The 20,045-nt window shown below is 35.2% G+C and overlaps 2 protein-coding genes and 1 pseudogene across 4 annotated transcripts in view; all 3 read right to left on the bottom strand.

Annotated features, from left to right (window-relative positions):
* Positions 1 to 12,712, bottom strand: part of LOC143629910 (uncharacterized) — a 61,456-nt gene extending 48,744 nt beyond the window's left edge. Inside the window, exon 1 of the mRNA XM_077099058.1 lies at positions 12,052 to 12,712. The gene's annotated coding sequence lies outside the window, so the exon portion shown is untranslated. The remainder of the gene's footprint in view (positions 1 to 12,051) is intronic.
* LOC143629937 (alpha-crystallin domain-containing protein 22.3-like) lies at positions 4,284 to 9,082 on the bottom strand (annotated as a pseudogene). Its single transcript, XR_013153054.1, has 4 exons — positions 8,727 to 9,082; positions 7,488 to 7,716; positions 5,184 to 5,488; positions 4,284 to 4,560 (listed from the first exon to the last, which is right to left on the bottom strand). The product of XR_013153054.1 is annotated as an alpha-crystallin domain-containing protein 22.3-like (transcript).
* A 4,950-nt stretch (positions 12,713 to 17,662) lies between the features above and the next one.
* The window catches only part of LOC143629939 (alpha-crystallin domain-containing protein 22.3-like), a 58,420-nt gene continuing 56,037 nt past the window's right edge, over positions 17,663 to 20,045 (bottom strand). For both annotated transcript variants that reach the window (XM_077099082.1, XM_077099081.1), the window contains exons 2-3: positions 18,784 to 19,094; positions 17,663 to 18,025 (exon numbers count right to left, since the gene is read on the bottom strand). In XM_077099082.1, the coding sequence (XP_076955197.1) occupies positions 17,790 to 18,025; positions 18,784 to 19,094 (547 nt within the window). In that variant the 3' untranslated portion in view covers positions 17,663 to 17,789. The remainder of the gene's footprint in view (positions 18,026 to 18,783; positions 19,095 to 20,045) is intronic.

Raw genomic sequence — 20,045 nt, forward strand, 5'->3', positions numbered from 1 at the left:
TGTGATAGATATGAATGATTGTTTGTCGGTACGCGAACGATCTTTGGATATTGCGCGTACTGTCAGGTTAAAAATAAAGGTACGAATATTATATATCAAAGATGTATGAATATTTCAAATGAATACTTGTCGGGGCGTGAACGATCTTCGGATATTGCACGTAACGACAAGGGGTATGGTTGTTAAAGGAATGAGGTAAAGAATGCCTAGAGTGTTCTTATGTTATAATGTAAGTATGTGTATATAGGTACACGAATGGCATGTGAGTTCTACGTTCGACATAGTAAGCTAGGATGGCAAATCCCTCTAGCTTCTGTCGGACATAGACTCGGCTGGTGATGGCGTAGTTAAGGACTGCGAGCCTTATACGTGAAGTAGATGATATATGTAAACGTAGATAAGGACTGCGAACCTTATACGTAATGTAGATAGGTGTCAGCATAGGAAAGGACTGTGAACCTTATACGTGCTGTATTTGTAGCATAGGGGAGGACTGCGAACCTCGTACGTGCTATGAATTAGGTTGCAACATAGGGAAGGACTGCGAACCTTGTACGTGTTGTGGATGTATTTCAGCATAGGAAAGGACTGTGAACCTTATACGTGCTGATATTGTAGCATAGGGGAGGACTGCGAACCTCGTACGTGCTATGAATTAGGTTGCAACATAGGGAATGACTGCGAACCTTGTACGTGTTGTGGATGTACTATGGTATAGGGAAGGACCGCGATCCTTGTACGTACCATAAATGGTGAACATAGGTAAGGACTGCGAACCTTGTACGTGTTCACGACCTTGAGTATAGGTATAGACGGTGAACTATGAACGTACTCTAGGTAGACTGAGGTTAGTGATTGTAGATATGTATGTATGTATGGTAGCAAGTATGTATGTAGAACAGAAGGGTAACTAGTGAAGTATGGATATGTATCTACAGATATGTATGTATGTGTATGTATTGTATGGCGTTCGATTAACTAGAACTCACTCAGCGTAGCTGACTTTTAGTATGCACGCAGGTGAGCTGATTATAGAGTTAGCATGAGGATGACACACTGCATGGATTGAACGGCTGGCATCTGAAGAAAGAAGTAAAGATGTTTTAAATATAAAGTTTTGTGTTATGGTATCAAAGAAAAGATTTAATGTTTTGCAACAAATGATTGATGTTTTATATTCCGCGAAAAGTTTTAGTAAACTCTGATTTGAAGAACTGTGTTTATGAGTAAATCCGACGCTAAATTAGGGCCACCGGGTTCGGGGCCTTACAGTGAATCCCTCACTTTAGTCTTCGTTTATTCATTGTGGTTTCCATCTGTTCGTTAAAAAAATGTCGCTTATGTTTTCACAGAACGGAGCTAGCAGCGACCAATGGCCTTTTTATTTCACTGAACGGGGCTATCAGGTAATCTTGAGACGATTAAGTAAGCGAGTCCCTCATTATAGTTTACTTTTACTCGTTGTGGTTTCCATTTGTTCGTTTGGGCTTCTATTTGTTCGTTTGAAAATTGTTACTTTTGTTTTCTCTAAATGGAACTAGTAGCAACCGGTGGGATTTTATTTTCACTGAATGGTGCTATCTGGGACTCATGTGATGATTAATGAAGTGAGTCCCCCATCCTAGTCTTTCTTTACTGGTTGTAAATTCTGTATGTTCGTTTGGTCTTCCATTTGTTCATTTGAAATGTATCGCTTTTGTTTTCGCTGAACGGGGCTAGCAGTGACCGGTGGGCTTTTGTTTTCATTGAACGGGGCTATCAGGGACTTTTGGGATGATTAAGGATGCGAGTACCTCATTCTATTCTTCTTTTACTCGTGGTTTCCATTTGTTCATTTGAAAAGTGTCGCTTTTTTTTACATTAACATGGCTAGTAGTAACTCATGCGTTTTTGTTTTCACTGGATGTGGCTATCAGGGACTCGTGAGATGACTCAGGATGTATGCCCCTCATTCTAGTCTTTTATTTTTTGTGGTTTTCATTTGTTCGTTTGAGCTTTCATTTGTTCGTTTAAAAAGTGTCGTGTTTTTTTATCATTAAACATGGCAAGCAGGGACTCGTGTATCTTGTTTTTACTGAACGGGTTTATCAGGGACTCGTGGGATGATTAAGGAGGTGAGTCCCTCATTGTAGTCATATTTAATTCATAGTGGTTTCCATTTGTTCATTTGGGCTTCTATTTGTTCGTTTGAAAACTATCGCTTTATTTTTTCTCTCTAAACGGAGCTAGCAATGACTGGTGGCCTTTTGTTTTCACTGAAACGGGCTATTAAGGACTCATGGGATGATTAAGGAGGTGAGTCCCTCCTTTACTAGTTGTAGTTTCTGTTTGTTAGTTTGGGCTTCTGTTTGTTCGATTGACACGTTCACTTTTGATTTCACTGAGCAGAGCTAGCAGTGACTGGTGGGACTTTGTTTTGATTGAATGAGGCTATCAGGGACTATCAAGATGATTAAGGAGGTGAGTACCTCATATTAGTCTTCTTTTTATCGTTTGAGTTTCCATTTGTTCGTTTGAAAAGTGTCGGTTTTGTTTTCATGGAACATGGCCAGCAAGGGCTCGTGTTTTTTTGTTGAACGGGGCTATGATGTGTTGTAAAACACACTAGTTTTCTGCGCTATTTATCATTGGTTTAATCGCTTATATATCTAATATTTAATGTTTTTAACTTGTTTTTTGTATGATCTTGCATGAATATGTATTTTGTAGGCTACGGGTTTAAAGAGAAAGAAACCGAGCTTTTCAAGACACTTAGAGGCCTTTTATGCACTATTCTTGATGAACCAAGTCAAATGTCTGACCCATATCCATTTTGTGAAGCCCATATGTGTTATAATATAGTAAACAACAAGAAAACAAACCCTAACCGGCCCCATAATCCCGAAATCAGAATCACAAGGAAGAAAAGAAGAAAAAAAATTATAAACCCTAGTTTGGTGAAGGTTCCGATCGGCAACAGCTAGGAGGAAGAAAAAGAGAGTTTTGCAGCCAAGTTACAAGTGTTTTCTAAGTGTTTTAAGCCTTCAAAGACAGCCATCATCAGGCTATCAGTGACTCATATGATGGTTAAGGAGGTGAGTACATCATTCTATTCTTCTTTACTCGTTGTGGATTCCATTTTTACTTTTAGGCTTTCATTTGTTTGTTTAAAAATTGTCGCTTTTGTTATCACTGAATAGGGCTAGCTGGGACTCATGGCTTTTATTTTCACTGGACGGGTCTATCAGGGACTCGTGTGGTGATTAAGGAAGGTGAGTCTCTCATTCTAGTCCTCTTTTATTCGTTGTGGTTTCCATTTGTTCGTTTGAAAAGTTTTGCTAGTGTTTTCACTGAACGGGGCTAGTAGCGACTTTAATTTGTTCGTTTGAAAAGTTTCGCTTGTGGTTTCACTGAACGGGGCTGGCAACGGCTGGTGGGGTTTTTTTGTTTCATTGAACGAGGCTATCAGGGACTTGATAGATGATCAGGAGGAGGTGAGTCTCTCATTTTAGTTTTATTTTACTATGAGTTTCCGTTTGTTCGCTTAAAAAGTGTTGCTTAGTAGCGAATGGCGGACTTTTGTTTTCATTGAACGGGGAGGGGCTATCAGGCACCCATGACATACAATCAAGCATTTACGTTGAACTGATAACATCTAGAAAACTTGGAATGGTGTATTCTTTAGCGACAACTTAAGTTGAGCGTTTTAAACTAAGAAATGTTTTGTGGTTTTAGACTCCAAAAATCAAGTTAGTCATGGAAGTATAATAAGTCTATAAGATGCTTCGTATGAGTACCTTATGTGTTGTTGTTGTCTAACTTACGATCCACTTCAGCAAGCAATACTGCCCCCCCCCCCCCCCCCCCCCCACCGGCCACCACCATCACATAACTCACATTTCTCTTACACATTGTCTTAAGAGGAGTATATTCTTAAGCTACAGGAGTTTAATAAATAATGTAGTTCAAAATTTATATAATAATCAATTAATTAACATAAAGAAGGATATAAATTCATTATTTTAGGTAATTAGCCCAAAATTTTCAATCGCAAAGGGTTTACCAAAAGCAAAAAAACTGAAAACCAGAAGTATTGAAAACAAGATAAAACTAAAATCGATCGGTTTTCAAAAACCTAAATGCAAAATCAACCAAATTTAAACACAAAATCACACACCTTCCAATTATAAAACTCTTGTATTTTTTCTTTAAATCAAGGAGGCAAATAAAAACCTCAAATCCAGCTAGTTAAAAGTTCAAATACATGAACAAACAAAACATGCCTATGCCCTATAAGTTAACACAACAAACATCAGCTTCTACACCTATAACCCACAACTACATCATCAAGCCGATTTCTTCTTTACAACGCCTTCAAGAACCCCGTTGTCCAACACCTCTCCAACGTTGCTGGGTCCACATGCCCAGGCAGCTTGAAGGAAACCGTCAAGTCACCCGGTGGACATAGGTTCTGGGTGTGCATTTCGAACACCATATTGTGGGAGTGAACCGTCTTCCCACCGGTGTTTGACGCTCCTTCAATCTTGACTGTTCCATCTTCTTGAACAGCACACTTAAACTCTGCATATAAATCATTGAAACAGACCAAAGCAAGTCAGCTGGTTTATGATTTGATGTTTTTTCATCTATGGAACATGCAGTTATGTGTATCTATAACATTTATAAACCATCTTTATCATTTTCAAATTTTAATACAAACACAATACTTGATTCACAAAAAATAAATAAATAAATAAATAAATAAATGATTCAAACTGCTTAAATCTAGAGGTGGCAAATTTTGTCACGATCCATTTGGCACATGATTATTACCCACTAACCCATTTGAACATTTAGATTAAAGGTTATCGTGTTCGAGTTCACCAGCTTAACTCGTTTAGTTAAAAAGATTGACCCACAAAACCATTTATGAGCCACCTAACCCATTTTTATAGCCCTCCAACCTCTTTATAACATGTTTAGATAATTTGGTTAAACGGATACCTGATTATGACCCATTTAACCCATTGGTTAACCCGTTTACAACCCCGTCAACCCATTTGACATGTTTGGATAAATGGGTCGTCAAAGACTCAAACAGGTCACGTTCAGGTTACACGCTTTTAACTGTGCACGGGTTAGGGTTGATGTTTTTCACACAAATATAAATATGGATCGTGTTCACGTCAAGTAAAGGTACTTACTCTCATTCTTCTCCACGCCCGGTAAAGCAACACGGAACAAGAATCCATCGTCACTATCGGAAACATCAAACGCCCCGATAAGTGGCCCGAGTAGATCACCTGCGGCGGCGCCTTCAACCACGAATCCTTGGATGGATAGTATTTGCTGTAGCTCTTCCACAGTCGTGGATTCATGCAGCATAACCATCGTCGGATGATTTAACGCCTGATTCTGTTCTGCAGTATCAAAAGGCGGGCCCGTGTACGGAACCGAGTTTAACGGGGCCACAGCAATTGGAGCTTGGTCAGCCCAGTCCATGTTAGATCTGAAATTCACAACCCATTTACTTATTATGTTTAAAACAATTACATTATAAAAACCTTATCATGCACACATACATACATATATACAGAGAATAAAAACAAATATAAAATATCATAAAAAACCATAAGTATTGCTTTTGAGCCCAAATGAATAGACAAGCGAGATACCGAGGGATGAGTCTATTAAGTCTTAATGAAGATAAAAAAAATACAACGTGAACAGTAGGTCTTATATAGAATTTACAAAGCAAAAGCAAAAGCAAAATAAGATTTCAGAATATTTATTTAATAAATTTTTCGGTATCACAAGAAAGAGCAAGTAAAATATGTCAACTACAAGATTTCATCAAACATACAAATTCATAATATAAAGACAAATTTAGACAACTATGAAGTCCTACAAGAGTCACAAGTTTGGACAAAATAAAGGAACAAACAACTTAACTTTTAAACCAATTGCATACCGCTAGAGAAAACGTATGAACTCATAAAATCATATTATCAGTCACAATGAAAGAAAAACAAACATCTAAGCAAACAATTATCTTCAAGATGCAAAAGTAAGTATAACAGCTGGCAAATAAACAGATTGAAAAAACTGTATTAAATCCAATTTAAATTCACAATGAAACAAAATATGATTATATGAAACACCTCACAACATAGCTAAGATCTCTCCGATCTCAACGGTAACCTTTGTAAATTCAAATCTTTTCAAAAAGAACATATAATAGGTCCACTGAATATCCCTTATAGAAAAATGAAAACAGGAGTACAATGAGCGTAAATATAAAAAAAACCCGATTAAATCATATCTCCGGGTTATGATAAAGATATATAAAAAAAACCCGATTAAATCATATCTCCGGGTTATGATAAAGATAATTACAATAAACCCTAACTAATATATTCTTTCTAATACCACAACACCAATAAAAGATCAAACAAATCACAAAAGTATGATATAAAGCCCCAATTTTTAGATTTTATTTTGAGTTTAATTTTAAAAAATGAAAGATTTTGAGACTGTACAACAGAGTGAAAAGAACCTACTCATTCAAACTTGACCAAAAAAAGATTTTTCAAGCTAAAAAGGACAAACATTCATAGGACACAAATTCCATTTATAAAAAAATTAAAGAAACTTCCACACTTTATAATTTATAACAAATACACACACACACACATAAAAACATGAACTTTTTACAGATAAATTCTTAATCTTGAAAACAATCTCAAAACCTTAAATCATCATCAAGAAAATCAACACTATAGATCAATCAAAACAAACGAATTAACAAATAAGTACTAAAAATTGGGATAAATTCAAACATTTACTGAAAAAAAAAACAGTAAAAAAGAAAAGGGTCAAGACTTGAATCTCCAAATGTAGCTATAAAACATCAACAAAAATTAAAACAAATTGATTCTATACCAAACAAGAAATTAGGGTTTTGTAGCAAACCCCATAAAAACACAAAATTGAAATACAGCATAAATCTTGAAGATGGGTTTAAGGGCATACGTGTTAGGAGAAGCCATTGGAGATGAAAAGCTGAGGAATTTGTAGAATGAAGAAGTGGGTTGTTGAGTATTGAGTGATAAGCTGCAGTGATGCGTTAACACAGGTGGGTTGCTTTGTGTGAAGAGGTTCATGTTATATAGAGCAAGGGATTGACTTGATATAAAAAATATTTAATGCTAAAGAAATTTTGGTTTGATATTATTATTATTATTGTTATTATTTTTGGTGTCTTAATTTGATAATTAGAGTAATTTCAAGTGTTTATTTTTTAATTTGGTATTTTATTTAGTAAAACAATACAATATCAACTATATTCATCTAATTTGTGGCATTTATATTCTTATTTTAAAACTAGTATTTAGATTGTCACCCGTTCACTTATTTTGTTAGAAATTCAGATTACAAAAATATCATCACACACATATATTAATACAAAGAATAAAAACAAATATGAGATACCATAAAAAAATGCAAACCTGTTTCTTCTTGATAACCCCTCCAAAACACCATTGTCCAACACGAGCTCTAAGGTTGTTGGGTCCACATGTGCAGGCAACTTGAAGGAAACCGACAAGCCTCCCGGTTGCCAGAGATTCCCGTTGTTCATGTCGAACACCATATTATGGGAATGAACCATTTTCCGGCCAGTGCTTGTTGTTCCATTGATTGTGATTGTTCTGCCTTCTTCAACATCACATTTAAACTCTGCAAATTAAATAATAGGAGTGTTTATAGACCATTGAAAGTAGTTTGAAACAGACACAAACCAGTTGTTTAGCCTTTTTTATTTAATGTTTTTTCATCTATAGAATATGCAGTTATCTGTATGTACTATATTTGTAAACCATCTTTATCATTTTAAATAAATGTAAAACAACTTAAGACTTTAAGAAAAAACTTAATTCAAACTGCCAAGTTCCAGAGGTGGCACTTTTCGGCATGACATGTAAATAACAGGTTTTGGGTTGGTATATTAACCCAATTGTAAAAGAGTCATGTTCGGGGTGACTTGTTTAATCCTAGGGTCGTGATCGGGTGGACATGTTTAACCAGTTTAGTTAACAGATCGACCCACTAACCAAATTAACCAACTTTTTTACAACCCATCAATCCAATTAACATGTTTACAAGTTGATTAATACCTGCCAACTCATTTGACACGTTCAGATAAATGGGTTAAGCAGATCATGTTCGGATTAACCTGTTTAATTCAAAGTGGCATGTTTGTGTTGACTGTTTAACCAGTTTAGTTAAGCAGGTCGACACGTTAGCCCGTTAACTCATTTATTACAACCCACCAACCCAATTAAGTAATTACCTCTTTACAACTTGATTATCAAACCGCCAACCCGTTTTACATGTTTAATAAACTGGGTTTAATGGGCCATGTTCAAGTTGCATGATTTTAAGTGTGAGCAGGTTAGGATGATGCTTTTGACACAAATTATAATATGGGTTGTGTTCAGGTTGAACAATTCAACCCACCACGACCCTACACCAAACTGCCAAAGCCAATATGGCCGGTTTGGTTTATCGTTTTCTGAAAACATTCGTTAAAACCAGGCATACCAAACGTGAACACCCCTGAAACCAATCAAATTTGAAACTGTTTTAAGTGATTTATATGACAAAAAAAACTGCACTTGAACTTCGTTTCTCACCAATCAACATATTTGTGAAAGTTTTTTTTTTTAAGGAAAAAAAATCAGCTGTACTTTCATTCTTCTCGATATCAGGAAGAACAACACGGAACAGGAAACCGTCTTCAGATTCAGAAATGTCAGATGATCCGATAAGTGGCCAGATTTGCCCACTAGCAGCACCGCCAGAAACCACTATTCCATCTTTAGTGTCGGATGGCATGCTGTTTAGTTCTTTCATAGTGGTTGGTTGAGGCAGAAAAACCATTGATGGATGATTCTTTAAAACCAGGTTGGCTTCGTTCTGCTGGGAGTGATCTAAAGGTGGGCCCGTGTGCGAGACATAGTTGAGAGGAGTCGCACCCATTGTAACTTGATCGGTCCGATCCAAGTTTGATCTGAAATCCACACATAAATAAACACCTAAATACATACATACACACAGACGCGTGCACGCACACCCACCCACGTGCTCGTGCACAAAGAGACACATAAATATAAATAAATAAATATAAAGAATAAAAACATAAATAATACACCATAATAAAAAGCATAAAAAATACTACGAGAATAATGAATAAAGATTACCTCTTTTGAGCTCAAATGATTACGAGATATCAAGGAGTAAATCTACCAAGACTCAATGATGTTTAAAAAGATATGCGAACGGGAGGTCTTTATATAAGTATTAAAAAGAGCCAAACTTTAGCGGCCGAACGATGTGGGACAACTACAATGAAATGCTAGAACAAAATTTTAGCATTTTGTAACACAAAATATATAATTTCTCTATCCCCAACAAAGAATTCTTTTTCTTTATATAAACCAGATTCATTAAAAGATCCCATGTTCTTGATATTTTATGCATCAATCCACTCAAAGTAACAAACAAAAATTCACTACTTTATAAGAAGATTTTCAAATAAATTTTGGTACATTCAAGAACCAAATATAACTCTTTTCAAAAAAATCGGTTGACTCTCAAACTCAAACATGAAATCTTCATTTCTTTTCACTAAGTGGTGGCCACTGGCCACTTAGTTTTTCATTTTTCAGTCTTTGGTGGGATTATTATATAAACATGTTGAAACTTTATAATAGAATAGATTTATATTATTTTGTTGCATAAAAAGTTCACCTTTACTGTGTGCAGGTGCTCTTAAAGCTTGCCTGTACAACTTCAACACCCAAGCACGCAGAATGAATGTCTTCAAATCAAGGAGACATCCATAACTGTCTCCCCCCTGCAGTCCAATAATATCAGATTAGAACTGGATTATTAAAATTATGATATAACAAATTAATAATAAAATTGTGAAAAAAGCTAGAAAAAGTAGCGATCGTATCATATCCTACAATATATCAAAGGCAGTAGAAAAATCCAACCCGTTTGAAATATGTAAAGGGGATCCAATTCTGTGAAGTAGAATCAATTTGGATTAATAGTTTACTAATAAAACACGTCAAACGGGCCAGCTTAAAAATATTTAGCTAAACAGGTTGTAAATTTAAAAGTCACCCAAAGTATGCTCAAGTGTAAGCATCCTTCCAAGGTGCTTTAATAGAAAAACTTGCATCAGTTTTTTAAGAATAGGTTTAACATATTAATACCCGGCCCGATTACCCGAACCATATACCAGAAAAGTTTTCATTTTTATTTTTAATCAACCCTAGTCTAGTAATGGTTTATTCTAATAGTTTTATTACGTGACAAATGAACTTTTCTTTTGGAAGATGTATTTGATAAAATATTATTTATATATTTTCTTATAACATGAAGCATAAACTTATCTTTTTGGATTTATATCATAATAAATTTAACATATATTTCAGACTTTTTATAGTAGTGATAAGCGTATATTTATCATATCTAATTTATTGTAAATTTGTAGTTGTTAAAAACTTAACACTATATAAAAATTAAATCGATAAAAAAATGTGTTTGAAAATCATCATCATCATCATCGTACTCAGTATATCCCACCAATAGCAAAGCTATGGTAGGGTCTGAGGAGGGTAAGATGTATACAGCCTTACCTCTACCCCGTAGGAATAGAGAGGCTGCTTCCGGTGAGACCCCCAGCTCGATGGTAGTTTTGCATCAAGCCTTGGACATAAGGCACATAACACTCAACCATTGGGACACCGGCCGATTGGTGCATGTACCCTTGTCTTTTGGCTATCAACGCTACCACATGATGCCTGATTAACCTTCCGCCACTTTTAACGTTATTTTCACGAGATTAGTAAAATAACGTCAAAATTAGTGCAATTTCACTTTAGCCCACCTGAGGGTTCACACATATACACATTATATGCGCGCACCCAAGCAGGGCATGTGTTTGAAAATCCTAACGAATATTTTTTTAACAAACTAACAGGTATACCCAATACCCAATGGGTGATTACCCGACGTATACCCAAAACGTAACAGGGCGGATATGGGACTGGGATAACCGATACCCGTCCCATTGCCATCTCTATTGCATCTGAAATTGAAGCACAAGTTTTTGATTTAGAAACTCACACCCACGTTAAATAACACCTTTTATTAACACAACTGTAATGCCCAAATCTGAAATAAAGTTTTAAACTCGATTTATAACTGAAAGGTCATATCCGTACTCCTATTCAATTCTGAATGGAGAGGGTAATACTACCTAGAGGTTGCATGACACACTTATAACCCAATTTATCTGTAATAGTGAAAGGGGTGAAATTATCAGTCTTGCTAGCATGTCAAAAGCTACCCCAAACATCATTAGAAGATTATTATTGACATATTGTAAGTTGTGTAATCAAGGAGTAAATCTACCAAGTCTCAATGAAGATTTAAAAAAAAAAAAAAAAGATATGTGAACGGGAGGTCCTTATATAAAATTTTAAACCAGCCAAACTTTGGCAGCTAAACGATGTGGGACAACTACAACGAAATGCTTAAACAAAAATTTTAGCACTATATAACACAAAATATATAATTTCTCTACCCAATCCCTCAACCTAAAGAAAGAATATTTTTTTTCTTTATATGCTATACATATGAACTGGATTCATTAAAACATCCCATGTTCTTAATCATTTATGCATCAACCCACTCAAAAAACAAACAAGAAATAATTACTTTATAAGAAGATTTAAATAAACTTTTGGTACATTCAATAACCAAAAATAACTCTGTTCTATAGAACAACCTTGTGTCTGACTAGCAGCTCCTTATAAAAACTCTTTTCTAAAGAACTTGGTTGACTCTCAAAAGTCAAACATGACATGTTCATTTCTTTTAATAAGTGGTGGCCAGTTAGTCTTTCATTTTGCAGTCTTTGATGGGATTATCATATAAACATTTTGAAATTTTAAAATAGAAATAAATTATAATTTTGTGGCGTAAAAAAAGGTTCACCTTTACTGTGTGCAGGTGCTCTTTTAGCAACTCTTAGAGCTTGCCTATACAGCTTCAATACCCAAGCATGCAGAATGAATGTCTGCAAATCAAAGGAGACAGCCATATTCGACTCACCCCTGCAGTCCAATAATATCATATCAGAACCGAATTATCAATATTATGTTATAACAATTTAGTGATTAAACTGTGAAAAAATCTAAAAAAAGTTAGGTCGAACGATCGTATCATATCCTATAATACATCAAAGGCAGTAGAAAATTCGAACTCATATGAAAAATGTGAAGGGAAATTTCAATCCAATTCTTTGACATCAGGTCAATTTTGAGTAATAGTTTATCGATAAACATGTCAACGGGTCAGCTTAAAAATATTTTAGCTAAACAGGTTAAATTTAAAAGTCACCCAAAGTATGCTCAACTGCTCAAGTGTAAACATCCTTCCAAGGTGCTGCTTTAATAAAAAAACTTGCATCAGTTAAATAAGAACAGGTTTCGCAATTATATTTAATATATTAATAGCCAACCGAACCATATACCCGAAAAGTTTTTATCTTTTATTGTTATTTTCCATTAATCCCAGTTCAATAACGGTTCATTCTAATAGTTTTCTTACGTGACAAATGAACTTTTATTTTGGAAAATGTAGTTGATAATATTATTTATATTCTCTTATGGTATGAAGCATTAACTTATCTTTTTGAATTTATACAACAAATTTTCATATAAAAAAGTGTATTTGAAAATCCTAACGGGTGTTTCTTAACAAACTACTGGGGATGCCCAATACATGATGGGTAATTACCCAACGTGTAATGGGCCAGGCAGTGGACTAGGATTACCAATACGCGTTCCATTGCCATCTGTACTGCATCTGAATTGAAGCAGTGAATTTGGAAACTCAAAGCCATTTTATAACAGATATGGAAGTTTCTTATCTCCTAAAACTTCATATCATATAGTTTTGCGCGTTAACCTAGTGTCATCAACACAACCGTAATCCCAAATCTTAAATAAAGTTTTAAACAAGATTAATATCTAAACAGGCATATCCATACTCCTTTTTGGTTTCTACATAGAGGTTAAGTTATGTATTAGATGTAATAGTGAAAGGGGTGAAATATATTAATCTAGCTAACATAATGTCAAAAGCTGCCCAAACATTATTATAAGATTAATATTATTGAAAAAAATATTATTATAAGTTTTGTAACCAATTGTTCCTCTTAAATTCTACAAAACTGACTACCTAAAAAATTGAAGTTGAATCTGCACATTTCATACAGCAAACACTAAATATTATTAATGCTGACTGAAAGCCATCAATCAAACTGTAGCTAGGGTTCGTATCACAAAAACCTGAAAATATGCAGAGCTTTATCTTCAACACTTGGTTCTCAGTTTCTCTCCTTCTGTTTAAATCAAAGCAAAACCCTACTTCAGGTCGGGTCGGGTCGGAAAGGATCCGTTTTGAAAATTAGATAAGTTTGCAAACATCTAGGTCACCGTGAGTACGAATGAATTCACTCATACACCGGTACCGAAAATACTTGGTAGGGGTACCGGTTCAATACCAGTAAAATTCTGAAAAATATCTAACGGTACAGGTATAATATGATAGCAGATATAGTTTACTCATCCCTACCTTGAGTGACTAGCTAACTTACTTATAGTTGTTAATGGTTAAATATTTATTTACTTATGTGACGTACCAAATATTTAATGATTGTATTTCCTTGCTTTGTATTGAAATAACCTTAGTTATTTGTAAACTGTGTATCCCCATGTACTAGAACTCAAAGTTGCAAACCAGATGATCGTGGTTGGTGCTGATTGTTTTCTTAGAGGTAAAATGTCTGTAGTCTGTGGACCACATATCTATAGCAGAAGAGGTGGATCAAACCTCTACAGTCTGCAACAAGAAAACTATTTGTTTTTTAACGCCTGCAAACTGCTAAAATAAACTAACATTTAAATAAACTGAAATTTAACAAAAAAACTTTAACAATTAACAAAAAAACTACAAATTTTTTTCAACTACAAACTAATAACAATATTCATCAAGTCTAAAATTTCTACAAACTTTTTTCAACTACAAACTAGTTACAATAATTCATCAAACCTAAACTTTCTATAAACTTATAACAATTTAACGAAATTAGCAAAAAAAATTACAAACTAATAACAATGATCTCCAATCAAACCCACCAAATCCAATCATCCACTCACCCAAAACCCATTTCAGAAACCCTAATCCAACCCCAAATGGCAGTTCCAAAACACCCATATTCCATTATTTAACACTATCTTCCATTCTTTAACTTCATGGATCCTTAATTTCATAATTCATGAATTTATAGCAATTAACATCGTGCCATTCAATATGCTAATTCCCCTTCGTAATCTACACTACGCATCCGCGACAAGGAGCTATTGGAGGCTTTTTGTCGGAGCCAACCCGGCTCCGGCAGGTATGGGGGTGGTGGAGGCGACGGCGGCAGGTATGGGAGGTGGCAGGTATGGGAGGTATCGGAGGTGGTGGAGGTGGGCTGGGTTGGATAGAGGAGGGGAGAGGAGATTAAAGGTGGAGGAGGAAGGTCGCCGGCGATGGAGGAGGTGGAGCTAGGGTTGGGGTGGAGGAGGGTGGAATCTGTGGTGTGTGTTTTGTGTTGTTGATATGAAAAAAAGAAGAAGAGGAGGAGGAGAGGTGAGAAGTAACAGGGGCTAACACTTCTAGGAGGGGAGGACGCGCCGACGTTTTTTAATGAAACGTCTTCGAAAAAACAAACACACTGCAGAGCCCAACGTCTGCGCGTGGTCTGCACGGCGCAGACAAAAGTGGTGGAGAAGTGCTTTTGATGAAAAACAAACAGCACCTTAGTGGTGCAAGTCTGATAGCTAATTTCCATAAGAACCGAATTCTTAAATTGGCTATAAGCATCGCAAGTATGATAACAACTTGAATCGATCATGGGAAATGTTGATTTAGAACTAGTAATCGATTGCTAGAAAGAGTACTGCTATGTGGCATAAAGTGATTGTGCTTAATGGTTAGGTTAACGCCAGGGAAGAACAATTAGGTTTGCTAGAGCCTTGGGAAATTTGATAAGTCGATGGAGCCATAAATCCACGAAAACGGTAGGAATGAATGGTCGTTGCGTGTTGAGATCAACCTTTTATGAGTGTCTCATTAGCGAATACCAAAGTGAAGCATATATTCAATGTGCTGCATGGGATATGTAGCTAATGCACGAAGATGATATGTATGGTTTTTGGGTAAGAGAATGTGACATGCAAAGTGTTTGTTGATCATAGGTGTTTGTTTTGTGCTTGACATTTGGGTTTATTGGCCAATCCTGCTCATCCAGGACAACCATAGTAATTTATAAAAGTGTAGGTGTCGTGATGATGTTCTTGCACATATGATGAAACTATTGACCCTTATTACAAGCGAGGCGGGACAAGTGACATTTGGCTTCTAAGCAACCAAGGGTGCCATACAAGACCTCAAAAAGACAATCTCGTGGCATCCAAGTTGAGTAAAGTTGGTTTAAGTAAAGAAGTTTGGTGCCGTACTTGGCGGCACCGTATTGATTGATGAATTTTGTTTTGTGTTTTTAGTTCGGTTACTATAATAAACGTAATGGAAACCAATCAAACGTCAATTATTTAAACCTGAAGGAAACCTACTTAGTACGTGAAGACTTGCGGCCTTATTTAAAACCCAAGACTGACAAAGCTCGAGTTTTACCAATGTGCAAGTTTACCAACCGACCCCCCCCCCCCAAAAAAAAGGTCGGTCCACCTCACTTTTATATGTTTTTTTCATTTTTGAGTTCCGGTACCATAATGTACGTAATCAAAACATGCTGAATTCGTGTCAAGTTACCGCCTCAATGCTTGGTACTGGCAACGCTTGGGTTTTACCAGTGCCCGGGTTTGCCAACCAAATAAACATTGTTTTAAATATATTGTTTTCTTATATGTTAATGTTTTTATATGTTCATTTAACGAATTATTTTTTTAGGTTTTAACACTGAAATATAATCAGTGGTGTCTATGTCGTAACGAACGCAGTCAATACTGACTGAATTTGTGTCGACTCATTGTCGTAATGCTCGAGTTTTGCCAGCTGCCCCGGCGCAACTCACCGGGTAAAAAAACTAGTATATATTATAAATTATAAAGTAAAAGTGGTTCCATAAAAAAACAACAAAATATACAAGCATCTTTAGTAGGTTTTTTTAACACTTATATTAAGAGTCTTAAATATTTTACCATATACAGTAGAAACTCGATAAATTAATATTCGATTATTTAATGAACTCTCTAAGATAATATTTTTTGCCGGTCCCGACTCGGGGATAGGGTGCTAAATTAATAATTCGCTAAAATTATAAGATAATACATTTTTGATAATTTCTGTAGACCCCATATAAAATATAAATTAATAATTCCTTATATATAGCATATTACATGAATGATTTATGAAAGTTTCTTGAAAAATGACTCAATTGTCTTTTGCTTTTTATTGAAATCAATTTCTCCTTGAATCTCGTCTCTAATTTTCCTTAGCATGATAAGAACTTCTGGTGTTGTTTTCCCATAGCTCAACAAGAAATTTCTCAATGTGATTGTCGCTTTAATAGATTCGTTTTGCGAAGGGGGCTCCATTGTAGAACTTTCATCATCTTCTTCATCGATATCATCTTTATTAATTCCAATAACGCTTTCAATAATTTCTTCATCAGTCAACAACTGTGCAACTACATTTTCTTCTGGGTGAGTCAGAACATCTTTGACATCCATTGCATTGCAATAACCCAACTCTTTGATCAATAATTAAGTGGAAGCTTGAAAGGTGTTTGTAAACTAAGTATTCTACTATAAATTAATAAAATATTAATTAATATATAAATTAATAATTATTAATTTATCGATTAATTAATAACTCTTTTAATTAATAAATTTTGGTGGTCTCAAGTGTATTATTTTATAGAGTTTCTACTTATCTCTCTCCACTTTGGTTAAACTAATTTTCTTAAACCTAGACTTTTACAACTTTTTAGTTCTTATTGTACAACCTGGCATATGTTATACTCATATGGTTTCTCTTTTTTGTTTGTCCATACTTCTAAATTATGATATTATTAAATTCTAAATATGTTATTGCAACACACTTATTTACGTTTCGATATAAGTTTCGTTCTAAACAAGCATATGCAAAAAAATCATATAAGTTATTTGTATTTCCTTGTTTACGTGGGTTTTTACCATTACGATTTGATTATTCTTTTCCACAATAGTTTTCCTTTTTTTGTTTTATCAAATTTTGTTATTTCATATTTTAACGTGTTGCAAAACGCGTGTTGTAGTACTAGTTAACTATTACTTCAAAAAGTAAGATAATAAACCAATCGAGCATTTTTGTTGAAAGCATGAATAACTAAACCAAAAATCAAGCAACCGTTTAACCAAAAGTAACAAACGAAAAACCGAAAATACTGAAAAACATAAAAACTAAAAATCGATTGGTTCTCAAAAATCTAAACGCAAAATCAGCCGAATTTAAACACAAAATCACACACTTCCAATTTTAAAACTCTTGTATATCTTTCAATCAGGAGGCAAAGAAAAACCTCAAATCAACTTAAATTAAAATTCAAAATCCATGAACAAACAAAACATGCCTATAACACAACAAACACTTCTACACCTACAACCCACACAACTACATCATCAAGCCGACTTCTTCTTCACGGCGCCTTCAAGAACCCCGTTGTCCAACACCTGCTCCAACGTTGCCGGGTCCACATGGCCAGGCAACTTGAAGGAAACCGTCAAGTCTCCTGGTGGACATAGGTTCTGGGTGTGCATCTCGAACACCATATTGTGGGAGTGAACCGTCTTCCCACCAGTGCCTGATGCTCCTTCAATTTCGACCGTTCCATCTTCTAGAACAGCACACTTAAACTCTGCAAAAATAGAAACAAATTAATTAGGGTGTTTATAAATCATTGAAACAGACCAAAACAAGTCAGCTGGTTTGAAACTTGTAACTGACTTTATGATTTGATGTTTTGTCATCTATGGAATATGCAGTTATGTGTATATATAATATTTATAAACCATCTTTATCATTTTTGAAATTTTAATACAAACACAATACTTAAAAAAAAAAACTTGATTCAAACCGCCTAAGTCTAGAGGTGGCCATTTTTGTCACGGCCCGATTTTCTAGTTGGTATCTCTATCCCGTTTGAAAAAGGGCCGTGTTTGGGTGGACATGTTGAATTAAATGGGTTGAGTTCGGTTGATATGTTTAATTAAAAACGGATCGTGTTTGGGTTGACCTGCATCTCACCCCTTTAAATTTACAGCCCATCAACTCGATTAAAACGTTTACGACTTCATCATTAACCGTTAACCCGCTTGACATGTTTTTAAATGGTTAAAACGATCCGTGTTCGGGTTGTGACCTGTTTAATTAAAAGGGTCATGTTCGGGTTGACTTGTTTTTCCCATTTAGATAAACAGGTCAACCCACTAACCCATTTATGACCTATCTAACCTATTTTTTATAACCCACCAACCCGATTAACACGTTTAGATAAATGGGTCATCAAACAGGCCTCGTTTGGGTTACACGACTTTAACTGTGCACGGGTTAGGGTTGATGTTTTTCACACGAAGATAAATATGGGTCGTGTTCAAGTCAAGTAAAGGTACTAACTCTCATTTTTTTCAACACCCGGTAAAGCAACACGGAAGAAGAATCCGTCATTATTATCGTAGACATCATACGCCCCAATAAGTGGTTTGAGTAGATCACTAGCGGCGGCGCCTTCAACCACTAATCCTTTTCCACCGACGGATAGTATCTGGTTTACATTATCCATGGTTGTGGATTCATCCAGAAAAACCATTGTTGGATGATTCAATGGTTGATTCTGTTCTGCAGAATCAAAAGGCGGACCCGTGTATGGGACCGAGTTCAACGGGGCCACGGCGATAGGAGCTTGGTCGGCCCAGTCCATGTTAGATCTGAAAATCACAACCCATTCACTTATTATGTTTAAAACAATTACATTATAAAACCCTTATCATGCACACATAAATACAAAGAATAAAAACAAATATATAAAATCATAAAAAAAAGAATAATTATTGCTTTTGAGCTCAAATGATTAGACAAGCGAGATACCGAGGGATGAGTCTACTAAGTCGCAATGAAGATAAAAAACACTATGAGAACAGGAGTTCTTTAAAGAATTTACAAAACAAAAAGCAAAACAAAATTTCAAAAAATTATTTAATAATCTTTTCAGTATCGCATGAAAGAGCATGAAAAATATGTCACCTCAAGATTTCATCTAACATACAGATTCATAATATAAAGACAAATTTAGACAACAACTATGAAGTCCTACAAGAATGACAAGATTGGACAAAATAAAGGAACAAACAACATTTAAACTGATTGCATACAGCTAGAGAAAACGTTTAACAGTCACGATGAAAGAAAAGCAAACATCTAAGCAAACAACTATCTTCAAGATGCAAAAGTATACATAATAGTTGGCAAACAAACAAATTGAGAAAACTGCATTAAATCCAATTTAAATTCACAATGAATAAAATATGAAACATCTCACAACACAGCTAAGATTTCTAACACTATCCAGCTGTATACTATAAAAAATTAAGCTTTGAACTGAGATTTAAAAAAATAACAGGATCATGTAACCACTTTTCTTCTCCGATCTCAACGGTATAAGTGGACTTTACAACCCTCGTAAATTCAAATCTTTTTAAAAAGAACATACAATAGGTCCACCGATACCCCATCGAAAAATGAAAACTACGAGTACAATGAGCATAATTATAAAGAAAACCTTTATCAAATCATCTCTATTGATTATGAAAAAGATGACTAAAATAAACCCTAACTAGTATATTCATGTTAATTCCACCACACCAATTAAGGATCAGACA

The sequence above is a fragment of the Bidens hawaiensis genome, unplaced genomic scaffold (assembly GCF_021521415.1).
Source record: "Bidens hawaiensis isolate Kalapana, Puna unplaced genomic scaffold, B.hawaiensis_p1.1 tig00005482_1, whole genome shotgun sequence".
NCBI classification, from domain to species: Eukaryota; Viridiplantae; Streptophyta; class Magnoliopsida; order Asterales; family Asteraceae; genus Bidens; species Bidens hawaiensis.